Consider the following 23560-nt stretch of genomic DNA (forward strand, 5'->3'; position numbering starts at 1 on the left):
TAGCAGGCTTCTCACATTCTAAGACTTAGGACCTTCCCTCCTGTCTCCATGATTGACTTCTTGGGATTTTTTGGGTGGCTTTTCTGCTCCCTCCAGGACCTCTGCCCCTGCTAAGTTTGGGCTGTGGTTCCTCCTGGTCGTCTCTCCCCTCAGAGGACTAAACCTGTGAGTTTTTCATGGAGCGTGGACTTCTGGATACTCCACTGCTGGCCACAGCTAGGCCCCCAGCCTTGGTGGCTCATAGAACCTCTGGCCAAAACCTGGCTTGTCTGGCCCCGCTGGGAGTACTCGGAGATCCTGTCCTGAAGGGGCAGAGCAAACTGTTCCACAGCTTGTGGAATCCTATTTGCAAATGTAGACTGCCCACTGTTTCTGCCACCCTTACCCTGCATTGTAGCACCCAGAACGGACTGCAGGCACCTGCTCTGCAGTAAACAACCCCCGAGCTCCAGCTCTGAGAACATCCCAATACCTAGAGCCTTGAAGAAGCCTCGAGAAGGGCTTGGATGCCTTTCTCCCTGCCCCTTTTCTATCTGGGCTCAGGCTTCTTTCATCAGACCTAAACAGTAACCACTTGCTAAGGTGCTAGCTTTTCCTCTCAGGAAAGCAGTTCTGACACAGTGGCTGATAATTGTTATTGTTCCTTGGAGTATGTGCTTGTCTCTACTAGGGAGCCTCCTCAGGTCGGGTGCGTGTGTGTGTGTGTGTGTGTGTGTGTGTGTGTGTGTGTGTGAAGAACTCTGTTTTTCAGAAACTTTTGCTCAACAACAAAGGTATTTTAGCTCTCGAAGTCAAACCAAAGCCATACTAGAGAGAAGCCAAGAAAAGGGTCTAAGTGGGAAGGGGGCCATCAGGAGCAGAGCGCGGAATGGGATGAGTCCCAGAGTCAGGTTCCTCCTTTTCCCCTTTCTCACTTTGTGCAAACCGGCTTCTGATAATCTTGGCTGGCCTGAACCCTTCCTCACAGGAATTTGGGCTAACAAAGCTCTCAAGTCCAGTGGTCCAAGGCCAGAAAGCCTCACGGGAAAGCCCATGCACACTGTAGAGAGGGGCCCCTCTGGCCAGATGGCATGAGACAAAATCAGTATCCAGTCTCTGGGCTTGGCTGTGGGCGGATTGGACCCTACACCGAGCAGCTGCACCTGCATGGCTGAGCCGAGGTAAAGAATGGCCTGAAGAGGGCCCTACCACTGACAGACCCCAGCCTGGGGTTTTAAGTGAGCTGGGGGCGCGGGAGGCGGCGTGGGTTCACCGCAGGACAGTCCTCAGAGCCTCGTCCCGGGCCTGGCATGCCCTACACCATTCCGGCAGACTGACCCCCAACTCTGACCACGCTTTATTCTGCTCCAGTTGCTTACCTAGGAAGCTCCCCTTTTCTCCGTCTCCCACCCCTCCCCCTGCCACCTCCAAGGACGGTGAGGGGCTCCTGGTTCCGGCCTATGGCTTCACTCAGGCTAAGCGCTACTGCCTCCCAGTCCCTGGACCGCCCACAAAATTGACACCATCACAATTTTGCTCAGACAAATCAGACATTTATGAAACATGTGAATATTCACAAACTGTGGGAGAAACACACCTTCCCAGAAACAGAAAAATCTCTGTATAAAGTGCATTTGGCCTGCAACCACCTCCTGCCCATGCCAGCCCTTGGGTTAGGATTTGGGGCATGTGCTGCGGCAGCCCCCGGGGACGCCTTGGCCAGGAGAGGGGAGGCCTGACACTGTCACGGAGCTCCGGGCCACTGGGGGCACCCTCTCCTTATCCCGCCCCTCCCGGCTGGGGGAGTGGCCCACTCCGGTCCACTGGGAATGGGCCAGCGTGCCAGGGATGGTGGAGAAGTGGGGGGGAGGGGGTCCTGCCAATGTGGACCTTAGGGAAGAGAACCATCGTCAAACAGGCACAAAAAGGAATCATCCCGACAAGTGCAGGTGCTGCTGAATAAACAGTGACTCTGGCCCAAGCCCCCGGTGCTCTCCGTTTCTCAGACCCGCCCTACTCCCCTTCTGGCAACAGCTCCCGGGTCTCTTTCCTCCTGGCTGGGGCTAAGGGAACAGGGAAGCCCCCAACCCAATGCTGCAGAAACAAACCACCACCTGGGCCCCGTTCCCCCACACGATGATGCGACATTTCTAGTGAGGGTGACACACATACAAAGGTTGGACTCTAAAGGCAGCTCTCTGGCTGAGAAAGCCTGGGGACATCTCAGGAAGAAGCCTGTCAATGTGCTGGACAGATGTAGGGGACAGGGCCTGACCGCGGGGTTCTGGTCCCAGGACAGAGGACGGTGAAGGGCTGGGGCCACGGGAATGAACAGCTATGAGGTTAGGAAAGGTCGCAGGGGAGGTAGAGAGGAGAAGGCCCAGAGGCCAGCTTAATGTCATGTGTACGAGGACAAAAATCCAAAGAGGAATTGGCCTCTCAGCTACGCACACACCCCGCATGGGTGTGCACGCCCACACACACCCACACACACACATGCACACTCGCTGTGGCTCAAGCACAGGCCACGGGCAGAAGGAAGACTTGCTCCAGCTGACCGCATAGTCCTCCTTCTCGTGGTGTCCTCTGCACAGGCCACCCCTGGAGTTCAAGGCTCCTGGCTTCTCTGGGTCAAACCTCCCACCGGCTGCTTCGGGAAACTGCTGTGCTGGGTGTGGACCTCTCCTAACTGTCCCTGGCAGTCCAGCTGCCTGGGGCCTTGACGTCCAGCCACTGGGAGAGCTGACACGACAGCCTGGATGCCCACCAGCTACGGGCAGGCCGTGGAAGCCTGCAGAGTGCAGACGGGGATGGCTTCCCTGGCTGGGTGTCAGCTGACCTCAGTGGCAGCACTGAGGTGCCATGGGCATGGCCAGAGGAGCCAGCGGGCTTTCTACCACCAGGAACCCGGCCTCCTCCTGGTGGAGGCACTGAGCCTCCCCCCCGTCCGCTCTGAGGCTGGCTCTCAGCTTCCGGGAAAAAACAGCGAGGGCTGGGATTTTGCTCCTAACCGCAGGTTTTCAGCCCCAAAGGGAGACCTTCTCAGCTGTTCCCCGGAGGACTGCTCATAAAGGCTCCAGTCAGCTGCCTGGCTGCACTTCCCTACGACGGCGCAAAGTTTTCTCATCTGTCTCCCGCCTCGTGCTCAGTCCCAGATGCCCAACGAAGAGTCTGGAGAATCCAGGGGCAGGGGATTTTCAAATGAAGCCAGGCCAGGTGACTATGTCTGGACAGCACGTGTCCTCTCCAGGCTGCCTAGCCCCTGGGGTCATAAGGCAGGAACTCAGCAAGACTCTAGCTGCCTCTTGAATCCCTCGCTCTGGGCAAGAGCCAGCAATGCTCCCCCTTGCTCCCGAGTCTGACGCGAGGACGGAGGGAGGAAGGGCTGGGGTTGGGGGCAGATGCCAGAATCCCAGCTAGGATCCTATCACTCCTCTATTCAGACAAGGCAGCTGGCTCACAGGGACAGGTCTGGGGTGAAGGTCACTGCCGTGACCTCTAGCCTGGTGTCCGGAGGCTGAGGTGAAGCTGCTACAGGTTCTCCTCCAGCCCAGTCAGCAGTTCAGAATCACAAGAGTGAAAACAGATGCATGCACACGCAAACAGGCAGGCCACTCCTTCCTCTGCACACGCGCACACACACGCACACATGTTCGCTCCATCTCTGCAGGTGATCGGCTGTTCTGCAGGTTGCACGCTGCTGCCACGGTGGCTGCTCGGGCACCCAGGCTTTGCTCACGGAGCCACGGCACTGCAGCTGAAAGAGAAAAACAAGGGCACAAAGGAGCGTTCAGGAGGCTGCTCGGGTACCCAGGGACACGGCTCCTCTGGCTGCTTCTCTGGGGAACCAGGAAGGGCCCAGAGTGAACCAAACGGGCCACAGTACCCGGGGACGAGGCTGTGCTGGGATGCCAGCAGCGCCTGAACACAGGCCCTCTGAGGAGCTGACGCAGGACAAGCTCTCCCCTGCAAAGCTTCTGGGCCTCCTCTGCCCCAGGCCTGAGGACAGCAGAGGGGGAAGAGGAGAAGGCCAGGGACACTCTCCTGAAGCCCTGGGTGACACTCGCTCAGACATGACAACAGCAGTTTCTGAATCAAGGCACAGTGGCTGCTGCCAGAGGTGGAGAATCAGAAAAAAAAAAAAAAAAAAAAAAAAAAAAAACGCTGGCTGGAAAAGAAGCCTGCCGGGACCAGTCATTTTGAAGATGAAGGCAACAACTGGGTTTGGGATCAGCAGGGAGCAAATCTCCACGGAGAGATTAAAACATCCTTGGCACTGTGCTAGAAGACTGAGGGCAGGGGGAAAGGAGACACAGGGATGACTCATTTTAAAGATTTATAACATCCTGAATCTGGGGCAGAGGGAAGAAATAGCCTCACGCCTGTAACAGAGGACAGGGTAAGCCCAGCACAACATAAACAGGCTGGGCTGCCTCTTTAAATAGGTCGAGTGTGAGAATATAAAGAGACACGCAGGGCTCCCTTCAAAGTCTGTACCGTTCAAATGATGGTGAGGCGGATGCTAACAAGAAGGCTCCCGAGCCTCCTGTGAGGCAGGCACCACCCACTTGTGTGATCGATGAACTGTGTCCCCCCCCAGATCCACATGCTGAACTCCCAACCCCTTCACAATGTGACTGTTTTTGAAGGTTAAGGTCCTTATAGAGGTAATTACGTTAAATGAGGTGCTTAGGATGGGCCCTGGTCCCAAATGACTGGTGTCCTTACAAGACAAGATTAGGACACAGACACATGGAGGTCAGACCACAGGAAGACGCAGGAAGCCGGCAGCAGCCTCCAAGCCAAGGAGAGAGGCCTCAGAAGAAACCACCCCCGCCGTCAACTCCATCTCAGACCTCAGCCTCCAGAACTGTGAGAATAAACTTCTGTTGTTTAAGTCACCCGGTCTGCGGCACTTTGTTAGGAGAGGAGGAGGAGGCTTGTGCTGCCGTTACCCCTGACAAGATGACGGCCCTTTTCACAGGTCAGAAGACGGAAGCCAGAGAGGATGAATTGCCCAAAACTACAGCATCCAGAAGTGGCAGCGCCAAGACAGGAAACCCAGGTCTGCCTGATTCCAAAGCCTGTATTTTTACCACTAAGTACTATGTTTTCTAGTATTGCTCATTAAGACTTTAGAGAATATAAAAAGAAGAAATTCAACAGGGTAGCATGAAGACTAATATCTAAGCAACATAAGCAGAAGTTCGCGTATTAAAAGAGAAGGGAAAATGCTCGCAAAGGCATTGGAGTCAGCCATTCCAAATCATCTCCTGGGGCTCCTGCTGAGGCTCTGCGGAAATGAATCCAACTAGTATCCAAGGGGATGCAGGTTCAATCCCTGGCCTTGCTCAGTGTGTGGAGGATCTGGCACTGCTGTGAGCTGTGGAGTAGGTTGCAGGCACAGCTTGGATCCCAGGTTGCTGTGGCTGTGGTGTAGGCCGGCGGCTGCAGCTCCAATTTGACCCTTAGCCTGGGAACTTCCATATGCCACAGGCGCGGCCCTAAAATGCAAAAAAAACAAAAAAACCCCAACCAAATCAGTCTTCTGATGCATGCAAACTTTTTCAGATAAATTTCAAATTGAAGATTTTACCTGGGTGACAATGATTTATCTAGAAGTTGGGAATAATCAAGAGCAAACGCAGTAGTGGTTTATAAGGGTCAGTACTGTCTTTTTAGAATATTATTCAATAATTTTCCCCTTTAAGCTTGAACTATAATAACCTAGTCATATTCTTCCACAAGTACATTTGTAACTAAAGTACATGTCTATTGGAATATTCTGATTATAATATATACTTTATTTTTATTTTTGATTTTTTTTTCTTTTTAAGGCCACCCCTGAGGCATATGAAAGTTCCCAGGCTAGGGATCAAATTGGAGCTGCAGCTGCCGGCCTAGGTCACAGCCACAATCACACCAGATCTGAGCCGCATCTGGAAACTATGCCACAGCTAATGGCAACGCCAGATTGCTAACCTACTGAGTGAGGCCAGGTATCAAACCTGCCTTCTGGACACTATGCTGGCTTCTTAACTGCTAAGCCACTAGAGGAACTCCCCGTGATCTACTTTCTACACAGGTCTCTCTACGGCCCCTGCTGTTAAACCAAAGCGATGACTCCTCTTCTGAAACTGAAACTCTCAGGGTTGGAGAGTATGCACAGGATGCCCTCCTACCCGTGACCCTATTGCTTGTGTCTCTCCACCTTCAGAGATGCGCGAAGAGAAAGCGTACTTGAAGCTTCCTTGAAACAAGGGCTCTTCCTCTGGGGTTTGTGCATCTGTAAGGGGTCCAAGGATAGGCATAAGGGGCAGCCCACCAAGACCCCCAAGTTCAGTGTACACTTGTCTACGTGGGTGAATAGATGCTATTTTCTGGGGAGAGGCTCCATCCTTCCATCAGACCCTTCAAAGCATGGGTAACCCAAACAGGGTTTAAGAACCAGTGCCCAGCTTAGAAGATAAGGGGGGGAGGTACAGTCAGGTGGCTACAGTAACAAAAATTCTTTCAGACCTATGCCAACTTGGACGTGGTTTAGCTGTGGTGCAGCCTCGTGAAGGGAGCTCACAGTGACTTGGGCTCTGATAAGCCCCAGTGACCCATGACCCCCTACGATGGGTTCAAAAACCCAAATAGAAAACCAAGAGTTGGAAGAATGAGCTTATCCTTGTCCACAAAGCTAGTCAAAGGCCTGTTCAACTAGTTACTCAAGCTGCTTGATCAGCAGATAATTAGATGGTCCCTGTGCTCTTGTTTTCAAGCTAGGGCATGATCTGCAGAAAAAGAGGGCTGGGGAAATCAAACGAGGCCCTGCAGGAAAATGATGACAGGAGCACATGACAGCAGAAAGGGAAGAACAGCTAGGGGAGAGACATTCAGGGAAAAAAAATCAACTCATAAAACATGCACTTAAAAAAAAAATCAATCTCATGATTGTCCAACTCTTTAAACTGGTCATTAAAACAAGAAACAGAAGTGGCTAGAACGTGAAATAAGTTAATGAGACTGCCTCCCTCAGTGTGCCAATGTCAGTTCGGATGGGCCCCTGGGTAGCTGTGCCCTCACATCCCCCCCTGCCCGCTGGATGCTAACGAGAAACCCAAATCTTCACGTCCACCCTTCCCCGGCTCCGAGCCCAGGCGGAGTGGGTGGACGCTGTGCCGGCATGAGCCCAGGTTAGCAGAGGAGCCCATGACACCTAAAGGTCTGGGAGAAACTTTGGAGCCTGTAACCAGGTCTCAGAGGTCACCCCTTGCTTCCACATGGGGTGAGACACAGCATCCAAGGGCTTGAGGGGGCAGAGGGTTTGCTATGCACTCCCAAGTTAAGAGTAGGGAAGGGCAGAGGGGCAGCTGGATGGGGTACAGAGCTGGGCTTTCAGCTCAGTCTCATTCCTCACATCAACCACACGCTTGGCCTTCCTGCACCACGTAAATCCCACAGCCAAGGGGAGAGGACATCCATCGGGAAAGCTACTCAGTGAGTGCCAGGGGACACCAGGTCCCAGCTTCTCGGTTCAGGAGCCAGAGAGGTGGGGAAACCGTGTGCGCTGGCTCCTGGGCAGAAGAGGCAGGACGGGCCCCTGCTTCCAGTTACAGACCGCCCATGCCATCACACACACTTTGCATGAGGAAGGGTACATGGAAACATGCCAAAACGCCAATGAAGGGGTTCCAGAAGTCAGGTTTTCCTCAGGAAAGCCCCAGGGCTACACAAGTTCTGGTGAACTTTGGGGAAAGGAGGGGACGAGGTGATCTTTGGCCGTGAACACTTGCATTCAACAGACTTCTCTCAACAGAACACTGTGTACCAGCAGAAGGGCAAATGGATCACGGGAACTGCTAAAATAATTGGACCAATAAGAAAAATCTGCACAATTCGAGGCTGATGGAATCCGGAGCAGTCAGCAGCTTTGGGGATTATGGGAAGCAGCTGAAACGACAGCTATTTGGGGCTGGCTTATTTTTCAGTGTAGTGAACACTGTACAATAAAACCAAATGCAAAACAGATACTGATGTGGGTTTGAAGTAAGCATGGGACCTACTGATATCAGTTTAAATCATTGTCTGGCCCAGGCCTGAGGCATCATGAAATAACAGCATCACAAAACTATAGAGGTCGGAGATAAACAGGGCCTCAAAAGGTCCAGATGGAACCTTCAGGCTGGTAAAGGACGATTATTCACACCTTACAGCTAAAGCATCTCAGAAAGGTTATGAATCCTGCCCCAAATCACACAACTAAAACTGACAGGAGAGCTGAGAAGGGGTAGTAAGACTGCATCAACTCAGGACCCAGGGCCACCGCTCTGTGGTCCAGCCAGCCCAGGGTGCTGGCTCTGACGGAAGTAACAACACAATCAGAGATGCCCCAAGGAGCATATGCAAAATGGTAACGTGATTTCATCTGCATGGTGCAGTACACTTATTCAAAGGCTTTTCACAGACGGGTTTTCATTTCCTTCCCCAAAGTGTGTGCTCGCTGGGTAGGGCAGGCGGCAAGATGCTATTATCACTGTCTTACTGATAAGGATGCTGAACATCTTTAGGCCCCGGTGCCACCAGCAGCCTACAGTGAACACACACACGTCCTCTTCTCAGGGTTTCCAAAGAACAGGGGTGTCTGTCCTGTCCTCTTACCTCCCAGCCCCCACTTCCAAGCAATTAGCCATAAGTAGGGGCCAAACCTTGACCATCAGTGCTAACATCCCAACAGGCTGATGGACATGTCCTGGACTACAAGGCATGAGACAGGCACTGACCTCTGCACACGTGTGATGTCCTCTTGGACTCACCGCTACAGCCTCTCAGCGGGCTCTCCCCCTACCGTTTCCTCCCAGGTCCCGGCCCAACGCTTGGTTCATCTTCCCAAAATGCCAGTTCAATCATTCACTCTCCTGTTCCAAAAGGCTCCTTAGTTCCTAGAGAGTACACCAAAGACTCATCTGCCTGCCGTTCAGACCCTCCATGATCAGACTGTAACCCTATGTTCTTCTAAAATAATAATGATAACAATTGCCATAAAAACAATAATAACAGCTACCATTTTATTTATGAACTTATAAGGCAGGTGCTGGGCTAAGTGTCCTATATATTATGTAGACACTGTTAGTTATCAACCAGTATCCATACTTCCTGGCTAACAGAACCTGGATTTTGTTCAAGCAGACAATAGATCGTGAATGGTCTAAGTCAGTGATTCTCAAAGTACAGTCTCAGAACAGCAGCAGCATCAACTGTTGGGAACTTGTTAGAAACGCAAATGCTCAGGTCCTCCCCCAGCCCTAAAGCATCAGGAGCTCTGGGGGCGGGCCCAGCCACCTGGCCCTGAACCGCTCCTCTGCGGAATTCTGTGGCTCACCCAGGTTGGGAATCAGTGGTCTAACCACTCCTGACCACCTGGGCCCTACTTCCCAGCTTGGAGGTGGCTCTGTGACTCAGTTCTAGTTCAGGAGGCCAATGTGAGAAGCTGGGGACGGAGTGTTCTGGGAAACCTTTGATTTTTCTGATGAAAAGGAAGAGAGGCATCCGCAGACAATCCTCATTATACAAAACTGCAACCTCCACGGTGCTCGAACCATTACTTTCTAGCTTTTTACTGCACTTTATTTTTTCTTCAGACCATCTAGGGTCTCTTGGCACACGGCGTTTCTCTTTGTTTATTGTCTGTCTCCTCTCTAAGATGCACCCAAAAAGGAAGGGACTTTGTCGGCCTAGTTCACAACCACATCCCAATACCTGCAACAGTGTCTGGCAAACTGTGATCACTTGATCTAAGTTTACCGAATGAATGAATGCAGTTCTCTCTGCAACTCCTCCTCTTTCCTGCTCTGAACGAGGAATTGATGGCTGAGGCTGTGGCAGCCACCTTGGCGCCATGAAACAAAAGACTCTCAGAAAGACTGGCTCTGACATTGTTAAGCCATCAAATCAAGACCAGCGACACCCAGCTCTGGGCCTCTTGTTCAGGAAGAAAACTGGATCCCCATTAGTCTTAGCCACAGTAGTCAGGCTTCTAGTCCTGGCGGCCCCACACATTCCTGACACACACATTTTATCATTTAATCTTTGCAACAAGAACCTAATTTTTGGTGAGGAAACCAAGTCTCACGGCGGTTAAGTAATCTGTACAAGATCATGTAAATCACTAAGCTGTTTTCTTGTCTGAAATGCCCTCCTTGCTGCCTCAATTCAATTCATCTTCAGGTGCCCGAGGGTGAACGTCTGTGTTGTACTTCCTGATCACTCCGGCCCACCAATAACTGCCTTGTGATAAACTGGAAGAGTCTGTATCGTTTGTCTAGGAAATACAGGCTGTCTTCTTTTTCCAAGCAGACTATTAAATCCTGGTGATGGGAATCGTATCACATTTTATGCATCTACGCTCCCTTTCCTCACACACTTGCTGACAACAGTTTCATGCTGAATTGGATGCCATTAGCTTGCTGCGCAATCTTCACCCAGACATTTAACCTCTCTGTCCTTTGATCTTCTCACCGGAAAGTCAGAGTATCAGCCTGGCAAGTTCCAGATTTGTAAGACAGAACGAACTTTGCTTAGCATCACAGAGTTAAGAGATAACTAAGAGAGTAGTATCTAAGGTTGCTGGTTCTCCCAGAACAAGATAACGTCAATCTGTCATCAGCAACGTCTATGACAAAGAGCCTAGGGGGGTAAAGGGCACAAGCATCACAAACTCACCGTCTCACCTTGCATTCAAGTCTAGACGTGCAAACCAGATGGCCCTGCCTGGCCCGAAGTGGAGGAGGGCTTTAGGAAAAGAATCAATGGGCTCCATGGAGAAAATCACCCTCCGATTTAATAATGCAGACATGGCACATAAACAGCCTGAGATGATTACTCAAAGGGGACAGTAATTTATATCTTCCCTGGAAAGGCATAAAAGGCCCTTCCTGCTCTGGGAAAGGAGGAGCCAGGTTTGGGGTTTTTTTTTGGGGGGGTGGGGGAGATATTCAGGAGGCTTCTAAGGAAGATGAGCACAGACAGGCAAGTGCAGTGCTGAAGCCACAAGAAACGTGTGAACGGAGGCGGGGCTGTAAAAGGCACAGAGATGGGGAGCCAAGGTCTACTGGTTGGTCCTTAGGTGGGGCTGGGCTGAGTGCGCCTCCCAACACCCCTTAGCCTGTCTTCTGAAGGCAAGTGCTGCCCTCTGCTGGCCTGCCTGCAGGGTGAAGTAGCAGCGGGGCCTTGAGCCACGCCCCCAGCTGGACAGAGGGCCGTTTCTCCCACAGCTTCATATCCAGCTCTCTGCTTTCTTTTTTTGGATTTGGGATCCTTTGATAGGCAGAAAGAGTGAAAAAAACAAAAAACAAAAACCAAAACCTGTTTCCTTAGCTGGCAAAGAAATAACAAGGCTTTACTTTTAAATTCTTTTTGTTTCAGAAGGTACAGAAGTCAAAATGGCAGGATTTTTTTTTTCTTTTTTTCAAGGCCGCATATGTAGTATATGGAATCTAGGGGTCCAGTCAGAGCTGCAGCCACCGGCCTACGCCACAGCCACAGCCACGCAGTCCACAGCTCACTGCAATGCCAGATCCCCGGCCCACTGAGTGAGGCCAGGGATCGAACCCGTGTCCTCATGGATACTAGTTGGGTTCGTTGCCCCTGAGCCACAATGGCAACTCCAAAATGGCAGGATTTTTGAGCTGAAATCCTCATGTGGTCTTCACTAGGTTTTAATCTAGTTTGCTGGGTTTCAACCTTCAGCTGGCAGGGCAGTAGTTTCCCAAACCCACGCCCACCTCTCTCCCACATCCCTTCCTGAAGTTGCTTCTCGGCTGCTGTCACTCACTCTCAGACATCCCTGCCAGGCAGCTCTGTAGGGGGCAGCTCTGCCACCCTGGCCCGCTTGCTGAGTTCTTCTCCAGGTGGCTCCTCGGCCGCTTCCAGCTTGCGTTTGGGGGATGCTGGGCCACTGGGCAGTGGTCTTGGGCCTGTAGGGAAGCAGGTCAAAGAGTCACACAGACTTGTGCACTGAGCCAAGTTAACCCTCAACTGTGCAGCAACAGCTCTTCAGTGGGCAGGGGGCCTGTGCCTCAATGCCACCAACATGTTGCTTCTCTGATCTGCCTGTTGGCCTTCCTTTCAGCAGTGACTGACTGGAAATATCCAAGAGCAGGGCCAGGCCCACCAGAAGCAGAGCCAGCTTTTGGGTCCCAAGTCCCACGGGCTCCAGGCCAGGGACTGATTTGGTTTGCCTGCTGTTCTTGCTCTCAAGGTGAGGCGTTCCCTCTGCTACTGGCCTCCTAAAGCTGCACCGAGCAGCACCCTCACTGGTGAGCCAGCCTGGCCGTGCAAATTAGAAAATGCCCTAAAGTTCATGCCAGTCTGAATGTGCTGATCTTCATTCCAGAGCGGAAGGGGGGAGGTTAAGAATGCGGCAAGTTTGTCCTGCCACCGCCTGGCCGTGCAGCCAGCTCTTGCCTGGATAATGCAGTCGCCTCCTTTCCAGCCTTCCAGGACTTGGAGACTCCTGCCCACCCTGTGCCCTTCACACAGCAGGCAGAGTCACTTTTTAAAACATGAACCGTGCCTTCTCCCTGCACTGACAATGGACTCCTAACCCTCCCTGTGGACACTGCATCTACACGGCGCTACTCTACATCCTCATCTCACTGCAGCTCCTCACTCAGGACACGCAGCCCCACCGCCTCCCTCCTTCCACGCCTGGAATGGCTAAGCTCGCTGCCATCGCTGGGTGTTTTCTTGCTCTTCCCTTTGCCTGGAATGTTCTTCCTCCAGTTCTTAGGAGGCTGGCTCTGCTCACTACGTGGGTCCCTCGCATGCCATAAAGCAAACCCCTTCCCCAGCCCTCTTTGGTCAGGCCGCTGGATTTGATTTTGCCCCAAAGCGCGTGTTATCTGTCAGGCCCTTGCATGGGGCCTTTACCATCTGTCTCCCCAGGTGGAATACGAGCTCTGTGGAGGCCTGACTTGTCCTGGCCTCCGTCTTCAGCCCTCAGTGACCGAAGAGGAGGTGGCTCTGCAGTCCCCCCGGGACTGACGCAGGCCTCGGGAGGCCAGCTGCACTCACCTGCAGCGCTCACGCTCCCAGCCTGGCTTGAGCTGGGCTCTGCCACTGGGTTGCTGAGGTCTTCCACACAGGAAGGGACCGACGCCAGCAGACCTGGGAAAGAGGCAGGGGGGTAATCAGAATGCAATCTCCCGGGACTGTGGAGGGCGCACGGCAGGGGCTGCTGGGCCGGGACACTGAGGTTCCAGCTCCTCCCAGTGGTCACAACTGCTCCGAGAGACCAGGTCCAGCCTAGCCCACGTGTCCTGTGCTCTGGGAAGGCAAGTCAGCTTAATCGCCTGGAAGATAGCGCTCAGTCTCCCTTTGCAAGTATCTGAGAATCCCCGTCCATGCCCCTTGAGCCCGTAGGTGCCATCACTCCCTTTGGGGACCTAGCAGGTGGTGGTGGGAATAGTGGCTCCTTACAGAGTCCCCGGTAGCGGGAGAGCTGTTGGTAAATCTGCTTCATCCGCTCAATGTTGAGCCGGCTGGTCTCAGCGTGGTTGACGATGGGCCGTGGGTAGTCCACACCAATGATGCACTTGGCTGCCTTCTGCACTGACTCTGGAGCATTCCAGGGTTCATAGATGTATCGAGAGGGGAACCCTTTCAATTTGGGCAGGTATCGCCTGAAACACACACACCGGACAACCCATAAGCACACTGGGAGCCTCCTGTCTCATCCTAAGAAGAGGCCACAGTGGTCAGAAACCAGAGAGCCTGGTCTGCATTCTTACCGAATGTAGTCTCCACTGGGGTCTGTGCGGCGGCCAAAGCCCACTGGGCAGTAGCAGTGGAAGAACTGTTGGAAGAAAGCACTGCAGGACAGCCACATCCAGCTGCCCGCATTCACGCTGAAATCCGCATCCAGGAGCAGCTCATCAAACACCTAGATGTGGGGAAGGTGAGACAATCAGCCTTCTTGGGGACTTCGGCCATGGTTCTCCCCAAGTCACCACGCGCCCCGTGGAGATGGGCTGAGGGCAAGCCAAGGAGGATCTGGAGGGGATCTCCTGGAGCCAGGGGTCCCAGCCCATCCCTCAGCCCAAAAGGGGGCCGCCCTGGGCCAGGCCGGTGAGAGGGTACAGGCCAGCTGCCTGCTGAGAGAGCACTCACCCGGACCCCGCTCTCCCAGCTGACCCAGAGGTCCCCGCGCGTGAGGAAGCAGGCCACGGCGTGCCGGGCCAGGTGGTGGATCCAGCCCTCCTGCCTCAGCTGGGTCATGATGGCGTCAATCCAAGGGAAGCCTGTCTTGCCCTCGGCCCACTTGGCCAGCGCCTCGGGGTTGCGATCCCAGGGGATCTGGATGCAGATGGGGTTCCCCTCCATGCGGTCAAACCTGGGGTTGTTGGTGGCTGCCGTGTAGAAGAACTCTCGCCACAGGAGTTGCCCAAACAGGGAGAGCGGGGGGGTGCTGTTCCGCTTCACCTGGGGGTGGGGACAGCACGTGGATCAGCCTGGCCCAGCTCTCAGTGCCCGGCCACTCAGGGAGCTCCCACAAAGGAAGGTGGAGCTGCTATGAACTTGGCGGCTCCGAAGCCCTAGATGCATGGAGGGGCCAGGCCCCAGGAGAAGCAGCACAGTCTGCGCTCAGACAGAAGCCCCGGGCCCTGGCTGTGCTCTGAGCAAGGGGAAGGGCTGCCGAGAGTCAGGCAGTGGAAAGGGACAGTGCTGCAGGACTCTGCCCTGGGACCCAACCTCCCCAAACTGGTCACGATCCTCGTCCTTGAAGGGTCCCTGTTTGGTTCCACCTTCTAAAACGTCAAAGGGAATTTGCCATCAGCAGACATAAAAAATGTTCGGTCTAGATTTTGGTTAAATAAGTTATGCCCAACAGCCTGGAGTTGAGGCCATGAGGGACTTAAGACATCAGATCTTCAAGAGAATACTAATTTTCCTAAAATTACAAGATAATCCACCAAACTGGCAAAGGCAGCCCATGCCACGAAAGCTGGATATTGTGAAGGATTAGGAAACTACACAGAGGCAAGGACGATAGATGAATCCGAAGAGCTAGATGTGCTGCCCTCTCCCTGCCTCGGGGTGGGGGCGGCAGCAGAGGGCTCTCTGCCTGCTGTCCATAGCTCGCCCTGCACTCAGGCCTCCCGGTCATTTCCTCATCACCGATGGGCAACTGCTGCTCCTAGGCACCCCCTCAGTGCTCTGGACACAGCCCCTTAGAGGGCTGCCGTGCTCCTCCCCTTAGGACTGGCTCTAGCCTCCCCCTGCCTGCCATTCTGAGCACCCGGTCCCCGTCCACTGGTAGAACTGCCACCTCTGGGGTCACCTGAGGTCGGCTGTTCTGCCTGTTCTCCACGTGAGAACCTGGATTTTGTTTAGATTGGCAGTGGGTCATGCCTGGCTCTGCCACCTCTTGGATGTGGCCTCTTCCTCACCTTCTCTGGAGAGTAAGTACACACACTGAAGCCAGAGGGAAGGCCTCTCTGTGGGGTGACTGACCGGCCCGGAAGCCCCAGTCCGCTTGGCTGTAACCGGGGCGGGGTGTGCCGCCCTCCCCGCCCCTCACCTTTTTGTACAGGTCCCACAGGCGGTAGTAGAAGAGGCGGCAGGAGAGGCAGCCGAAGCGCAGGTAGGGGCTGAGGCCAGTGGGGCTGGCCAGCAGGGAGTTGGCATTCATCCGGGGCCTCTCATAGTTGGCAACCCAGGCCTGCAGCAGAAAGAGAAGGCAAGGAAAGGGTAGATCCTGATGTTTCAGAGGGAAAACCTGAGGCACAAGGTACTTAAGGAACTTGCCTAAGGCCGCAGACCAGAAAGCCAGCGAGCCAGGATGTGAGCCCCGTGCTCATCCCGCTCCTTCACAGGATTTTTCATGGAACCACCGCCACCAGCCAAACAACAAGGCCCAAATTCTTGTCCTGAATCTGCTATTTAATTTGAGGTACTTAGTCCCTCAGCTGCTTATCTAGTAAATGAGAACGGAATTTCCCCCTCCTAGGGATTAAGTATTCTCATGGATGTTACGTCAGGTTCTTAACCAGCTGGGCCACAGCGGGAACTCCAACAGGCTCCTCTCCTTAAATCACCCTTCTGTTGGCATTCCCCATCTCAGAAAATGCACTGTCATCCACCTCGTTGTCTAAGCCAAAAGCCTGGCCATCACCTTTGACTCCCCCCTCACCAGGTCCTGTCAATCCTACTGTCCAAGTGTTTCATCAGTCTGCCTTTTCTTTCCACTCCCTATTGCCACCAACCTGGTTCTGGCGAGGACTGTGTCTATACTGGACAACTGGCAGCCTCCCTGCATTAATTTTCGTCCCCTCTAGCCCATTCTCCACACTGGGAGCAGAGGGATGCTTTAAAATGCTTGTCCCGGAGGACGATGCATGCACTGAGCTTCCTGTTGTTCTTAGGCTCAAGTCCAAATCCTAAATACGGCTTGCAAGCAGCCCGGACTGTGTGGCCCGTTGGCCTGGCTTCCTCCCCTGTTGCTCTTCTTTAGGCACCATGCTCTCACGAGCCTTTGCACATTCGGCTGCCCCAATACAATGCTGTCTTCCTTTCCTCAGTTAATTCTGATTCTTCCTTCAACTCTCAACATAAAGACTGCCTCCTGGCAGGTGACCCCTAGGGTACTGGTGAAGTGCCTGCAACAGACATGAGGCCTATTTCCTTGCTCACATCCTTGCCCACCTCTCTTTGAAATTTTTTTATTTTTTTAAGTTACTCAATGAAAGAAAATCTTTCTATTTTTAAAAGAAGCACAGATACACAAATCACACAGCTCTGTGGCTTAATGAACGATTCTTTTTTTTTTTTTTTTGGTCTCTTCTAGGGCTGCACCCGTGGCATACGGAGGTTCCCAGGCTAGGAGTCCAATCAAAGCTATAGCTGCTGGCCCACGCCAGAGCCACAGCAACTCAGGATCCCAGCTGCGTCTGCGACCTACACTACAATTCACGGCAACGCCGGATCCTTAACTCACCGAGTGTGGTTAGGAATTGAACTCACCACCTCATGGTTCCTAGTTGGATTCGTTAACCACTGAGCCATGACAGGAACTCCCTTAATGAATTATTCTAAGGCAAACACCTGTGCAACCACTACCAACGTTCAAGAATCAGTGCTCTGCCGGCCACCCCAGAAGCCCATCCACGTGCTCGTCCCAGTCAGGGTCCTGTCCCTGCCCCTTAAGTGACCACTTTCCCAACTTTTATAATAACCACTTGCCTGCATTTAAAAATATTTATGTTTTTCCGTTTTTGCAAAGCACATTTGGAAGCAAGCGCTTTATCTTTTGAGTGATTCCTTGCATTTTTAAGTGTATTTTTCTTTTTTTCATCTAAATGTGCAACCCTACGCATTACAGTTTAGTCTTGGCCATTTGAAAGGCCTTGATGTGTTAGTTGTTTTTTTTTTTTCCTTTTTACAGCCACACCTGTGCATATGGAAGTTCCCGGGTCGGGGTCCAATCAGAGCTGCATCTGACGTTTACACCACAGCCACAACACCACCGGATCCTGAACGTGCTGAGCAAGGCCAGGGTTTGAACCTGCATCCTCACAGACACTAGTGTCAGGTTCTTATCCTGCTGAGCCACAATGGGAACTTCGAGTTTCTTTTACTCTATGCACTTCCTGTCATTTCTTTCTTTGCCTTTTCGATCTTCTGTGGAAAAACCCAAGCCATGTAACTCGTACTAATCTCTACAGTCCGCCTTTCCTTGACCGTGTCCTGATGGTGCAGTTCGGCGCATCCCTCTGTCCTGCATGTTGGTGGCTGGTGCCAGGGACTGGCTTGGACAGTCTGGCAAGACTATAATGGGAAGAGGCCTGACTGTGGCTCTCCACGGTGTCAGTGGTCATTAATGCACCATGGATCATCTCTGGAGGCTGCAAGACTCCATCATTCCTTTTTCATGTCCTTTAATAACTGGGCCACTGTTATAGAGGGACGCCTGCCCCTTCTACTGCTGGGCAACCCAGTGGTAAAGACCATGGCGTTTGCCTCCCCGCTTTTGGCAACAGCATCTTCTTTTCTTTTTTTTTCTTTTTTTTAAATTTATTTTTTAAATTATTCCCCCAATACAATTTTTTTTTCCTACTGTACAGCATGGTGGCCCAGTCATACATACATGTACACATTCTATTTTCTCACATTATCCTGCTCCATCATAAGTGATTAGACATTGTTCCCAGTGCTACACAGCAGATCTCAGTGCTAATCCATTCCAAAGGCAATAGTCTGCATCCATTAACCCCAAGCTCCCAATTCACCCTACTCCCTCCCTCTCCCCCTCGGCAACCACAAGTCTATTCTCCAAGTCCATGATTTCCTTTTCTGTGGAAAGGTTCATTTGTGCCCTATATTAGATTCTGGATATAAGCGATATCATATGGTATTTGTCTTTCTCTTTCTGACTTACTTCACTCAGTATGAGAGTCTCTAGTTCCATCTTATTTTCTTATGGTGACCCAGCTCTTCCCTAATCTCAGCTCAAATGCGTAAAGTGGAGCTAAGCCCACCTCTGACTCTGAGAGTGATTTCACTCCCAGATGCAAGTCTGGCCAAAGGATCCCCTTTCCCTGGCCACGGTGACTGAGTCTGGGACAGTCACATGACCCAAGCCAGACCAATGAAAACTCCTTGGGACTTTTTCTGAAGCTTTTGGAAAAAAGGCACACAACTTTGTCTGGTGGCATTAAGCACACTGGAAATAAGCTGCTGGTGAGCCTCGCCAGTGCTCAGGGAAAGCCTGCCTGAGCATGAGCGAACACCGAGGAAGGCAGAGCTGAGATGACAACGTATTGCAAGCAGCACGGTTTGGACACCAGCATCTAGCTGTTCCTGAAGGCTACATCTTGGACTCTTGGTTATGCAAGTAAAAAGACTTCCTTTTCCAAAAGCCAACTTGCAAACAAGAACTGACTCACAGAATCCTCTTGCTCTTTTGCTCCCATAACCCTCTGGACCACTCCTTCCTGCTCCTTCCTAACCCTCTGCATACTGCAATGCCTGGTTTCATGTCTATCATCTCCCATAGGCTACGATTCTGAGGACAGACTCCAGGCCTGTCTTGTTGGGCAGTCTTTTTCGTAGGTAGACCATCCCGGTAAAAGACTCCATGCTCACCTCAGATCTGGAGAACTGAAGAAGTTAAACCTGCTGAAATCAGGTTACACTCCTGCCCATCAGGTACCTTCTGTTCTCCCAGATGTGGAGATACCGTATTCCCTTGGGCCCCCACGGAGTCTGAAAGGCCCTGACAGGAGAGGCCTTCCAGGGGTGTGTGGAAAAGCAGTCTCTGACTTGGTGATCTAGGGGCATTCCTCTATGAAATGCTTTTAAGGGTATAATAATCCCCAGGTCACAGGTTAGCGCCATACTTTTTTTTTTTTCCTTTTAGGGCCACTCCCTGCAGCACATGGAGGTTCCCAGGCTAGGGGTCGAATTGGAGTGGCAGCTGCTGGCCTGCGCCACAGCCAAAGCCACGCCAGATCCGAGCCACATCTGCAACCTATACCACAGCTCATGGCAATGCCGGATCCTTAACCCACTGTTCGAGGCCAGGGATTGAATCTGCGTCCTCATGGATACAGTCGGCTTTGTTTCTGCTGCACCACAATGGGAACTCCAGCTCTATGCTGTTAAGTCTCATTCTACTCCTGTCATCCCATTTGTCATCTCCACCCTTCTGCCCCCTTGGCTCAGCCTCTGTATCCAAACCGACTGCAGGGCTATCTGGCTAAAGCTGATGTGGACAAAGACAGCTGGTTCCCTCATGGCCCTTGGACATCAGTTCTCATCCTTCCAAATCACTGAGGCTTGCTTTCGGCCCTGTTCGATGGTACCGTGCAGATGGGGACAGCAAGGCCCATGGTGTGCCTTCACTGCTGCCGAGGCACCTCCAGGGAGAGGAAGCAGTCTTCCTAAGCAGGCTGTCCTGGTCTCCTTCCATTGTTATCACCTGGCTGCTGGGCCAAACACCCAGCCACCTGAGTGGGACTAGAACAAGTTGTAATTTTAGGGACCCAGCCTATAAACTAGCTGCAGGGGGCAGGAAGTAGGAGCTGACTGTTCTCTGCTCCTCCAGCCCTGGGGCAGTGGAGGCATTCGACACAGTGAGGACTACCTCTGGGGCCTTGGCTTCTTTCTTTCCTCTTACCAATTCCCACTTCACTGGGAGGTGGGCCATCCATTCCCTGTGCTACGCAAATGGAGACCCAACAAATGGTGGGGGACACATAAACACAAAATAATCAACCTGATGGACTTTACTGACCAGATATTCTCTTGAAAAGGGACACACAGATGAAAGAAGAGCAATCTAGCATACGTTTTAGAGCTTAATACCTACCTGTAGGGCTGTTGGCGAGGTGAAAGGAAACAGTACAAGCAGGTGCTTAACCCGGAACTGCTCAGCCCAGTGACCACGCTCACTAAATGGTAGCTACTATTACTGCTGGCATTACTGCCATAAGGAAGATTTTTCATTTTCTAACCAGCTTGAGCAAAGAGTCACTAAGGGACATGAACCTGGCTCCATCGCCCCTACTGCATGGTGTCCGCATCTGAAGTTCTGCGTCTCAGAAAAGGGGCCATACCTTCCGTTCCAGGTGCTTATCCAGGCGGGCCAGAGCTTCTGTCTCTCCTCCTTGCCAAACAGCCGGGCCGAGTCCTTCAGTGGGGAACCCTACACGAGGAGGAGCAGGTCACAGGACCGGGGGTCAGGCCACCAGTGGGAACTGAACCCCGGTGTGGGTGGTGCTGCCGGGGCTGAGATGATCCCTGATGTTTCCGTGTTTTCATGGTTCTCACCTCACCGTGACCTTTTCTCTCCTTTCCCTCGCCTCGCCTATCCCAGCCAGGCAGGTGAGACAATTCTAGAATGCTGGCTATTTCAAGACAGCTGGCTACAGCTGTGGTTCTGAGGTGAGGAAGGCTAACTTTGTTCAGATAAAAAAAAAAAAAAAAAAAAAAAAAGGATGGTGGGAAGATGAAAGGGAAGGGGAGAGGGTGCAGTAGTCAGTAACTGAAAGGCTGACAGGCCCCCTTTCAAGAGAGGCAATGCTAGCTAGCTGTGTTCATGTTGAGCAGCCCACTGAGGCCGGCCCCAGGCTGTGCCTATATCGTCTAAGGAGGGCAAGTATGAAAACAGAGGTATGAACTAGAAACAGAAGATTACATATACGGATATGAACAGAAAAAGTCTAGAAGGACATACTGCAAAATTAATAGTGGTTTTCTCTGGGTGGTGGGTAAGAGTGAGAGTCTTTTCCATTCTCATTTCTCTGAATTTTCTAAAGCGTCTATAATTAACATGCGTTACTTTGACAAAAAAGAAAAAACCAGTAAGTTCTTTTACAAAAAAGAAGGTGCCAGTGTGAGTGGCTCGGGGCAGGAAGTACGCACCCAGCTCCTCCAGGGAGGGCACGCCGTAGGTTTCATCGTGGTTCTCCTGGATCTCGGCCCTGCAGCTCTCCATCTGCTGGCTGGTCACGGAGCCCACGGGCTTCTTGGGCAGCTCCATGCGGCTGATGAGGGCCTGAAAGCGCTTGTAGGTAAGGGGTGGCTTCTGCCCATTCAGCTCAATGATCCTGGAATCCCAAAGCACACCTAATGTCACTCACGAGGCCCTTCATTTCAGGGGCCTGTCGGCCCAGAAAAAAAGCCCAGACTTCAAAGGCTTGAGGGTGGCTCTCCTCACCCGCTCACGGGTCCCACCCCTAAGTGAAAGGACAGGGGGAAGGAGGCTATATCTCCATTTTACTGAGAGGGAAAATGAAGCCCAGACGGCTGGAGCAGGTACCTCGGGTAATGGAGCAAGTCAGGGCCAAAGCTGGGGCTCAGTTCCAGGTTCCCTGGTGCCGATGTGGAGCTGCCTAAAGACAGAGACTGACCGTATCTCTCTAATCCCAGAAGGTCCCCACTGTGGGCCCAGGCCATGGGACTCCCCATGGACCCTCCTCTCCACCACAACCTAAGCCTCAAGGAAGTTCTTCGGTAAGAGCCGCACATGTGTTCCGTGGGTAGAGAATCATTCCCTTGGGGGCCCATCCACTAGAACAGAGAGGTGGAGAACAGACCATCCTCCCTCATCAGAGGCCAGGGCTGGAGTTAACAGCAAGATCTAAAACTTAAGGGGGGGCGGTTGCAGTTTACCAAGTATTTTTTCATGAGCAAGGGAAACAGCTGTACTCAGGTGAGAAGAAAAGATACAGGAGACTGAAGAGGAGAACTGAGGCTGTTTTTACAAGGATGAATTGGGGTGGGCTAGAGCCAGACTCCCAGGGCTCTTGTTGGCCAAGAAGCAGCTTATGCAAGACCTGGCTTGCCAGGAGAGTTCATTTCTCAGTTCCTCTCTCCTCCTCTCATTTAGCAGTGATGTAAGTAAGGCTGGCTGCTGCCCTGCGGTACCTCCCCGCTTCTGCACGTGGCAGGAGGTGGAGCTCCACACCCAGTGCCTCCCCAGAGCCCAGCTCACGTGCAGAGCTGTGTGACCTGGCCTCTTGGCAGCCAACACTGGGTTCGGGGGGTGGGAGAGGGAGCAGTGGTGGCTTGGCTGCGGCAGAGGCAGCCGCAGCCGCAGCAGCAGGAGGGTGACAGCTCTGAGGGGGAAGGGGAGGAGGGGGTTTCCTCCTGGCCTCTCTGAAAGCACAGAGGCCTCTCCCAGGGGGAGGAGGCTATTCTGTGTAGTTAGCAGCTCCCGACAGGGATCCACAGCCTCCTGAGCAGCATCTAAGTGCATGGCCTGGAAACCCAGATAGCCCGGAGCCCAGGGAAGGCATCTCAGGAACAGAAACTGGGCCTAGGAGAACAGAGAGCTGATGGGAGGGGCGACAGACAGAGCCCATTGAGGTCAGAGGGCAGCAGGACGGACACGTAAGTGGAGTGGATGAGACTGGAGCGTATTAGAAGCAGATCTATGAAGATCCGGAGTGGGGAGCCTCACGCGTCCATCCCTTGGGCCTAATAAGCATCTCTGCACCCAAATCACGTAAGCTCTCTGAACTGTTCTGCAGGCCCCAACTCTGCCCTATTCTCATCTAGCTGCTAGAAAATCCCATGTGCCAGGGGGCCCTACTGCCGAACCTTCCTGAGTTCTGCCCAACAGAAACCCAAATCATCAGCTCCCATCACTGGCAGCCTGACCCTGGGACCCCTCTCTTACTTGTCCAGGTCATAGAGAGTATGCGAGTTCTCAGTCACCACCTCCACGCCCGCCTCCTTGGCCATCTTCATGATGGCTGCGTCCCGTTCTTTCCCAAAGGGTTCAGAGTCATATTCAAAGGTCAAGCGGGTCACCCCCCATTCCTGTGGAGAGAGAATCTGTTATGCTCAAGACTTTGGAGAGAAGGAAGGGGGCCCTCAGCTCCTTCTCAGGAGGGAACAGAGCCAAGTCTAGAGACCTGTCGGAATGGGCTGCAGAACAAGTGATTTGAACTGGAGAGCAAACAATCTAAGGTCCACGATGTTGGAGAAGGGCAGGCCTTTGAGGTGAGGCCGACAGCCTGCAACAGTGGAGAGAGGCGGGCAGCTCTGTGCACTTGCTATGTCCTTGAGGTTGAGGACTGCAGCAGGAGGC

At 52.7% G+C, this 23560-nt stretch overlaps 1 protein-coding gene across 4 annotated transcripts in view; it reads right to left on the reverse strand.

Annotated features, from left to right (window-relative positions):
• CRY2 (cryptochrome circadian clock 2) overlaps window positions 1511-23560 on the reverse strand; it is a 33280-nt gene continuing 11230 nt past the window's right edge. Inside the window, exons 3-12 of one of the 4 annotated variants that reach the window (XR_002341487.1) lie at window positions 23147-23289; window positions 21785-21857; window positions 21388-21572; window positions 20580-20668; window positions 15545-15685; window positions 14134-14445; window positions 13755-13906; window positions 13444-13646; window positions 11798-13131; window positions 1511-3736 (exon numbers count right to left, since the gene is read on the reverse strand). Coding sequence is in view for 2 of the 4 variants with exons in the window: in XM_021083145.1 (XP_020938804.1) it covers window positions 11800-11939; window positions 13039-13131; window positions 13444-13646; window positions 13755-13906; window positions 14134-14445; window positions 15545-15685; window positions 20580-20668; window positions 21388-21572; window positions 21785-22032 (1563 nt within the window). In the remaining 2 variants the exon portion in view is untranslated. Of the gene's footprint in view, window positions 3737-11797; window positions 13132-13443; window positions 13647-13754; window positions 13907-14133; window positions 14446-15544; window positions 15686-20579; window positions 20669-21387; window positions 21573-21784; window positions 23290-23560 lie in introns of all 4 variants that reach the window. The other 3 variants (XM_021083144.1, XM_021083145.1, XR_002341486.1) reach the window with 3 other exon arrangements.

Source organism: Sus scrofa, chromosome 2 (assembly GCF_000003025.6).
Source record: "Sus scrofa isolate TJ Tabasco breed Duroc chromosome 2, Sscrofa11.1, whole genome shotgun sequence".
Classification (NCBI taxonomy): domain Eukaryota; kingdom Metazoa; phylum Chordata; class Mammalia; order Artiodactyla; family Suidae; genus Sus; species Sus scrofa.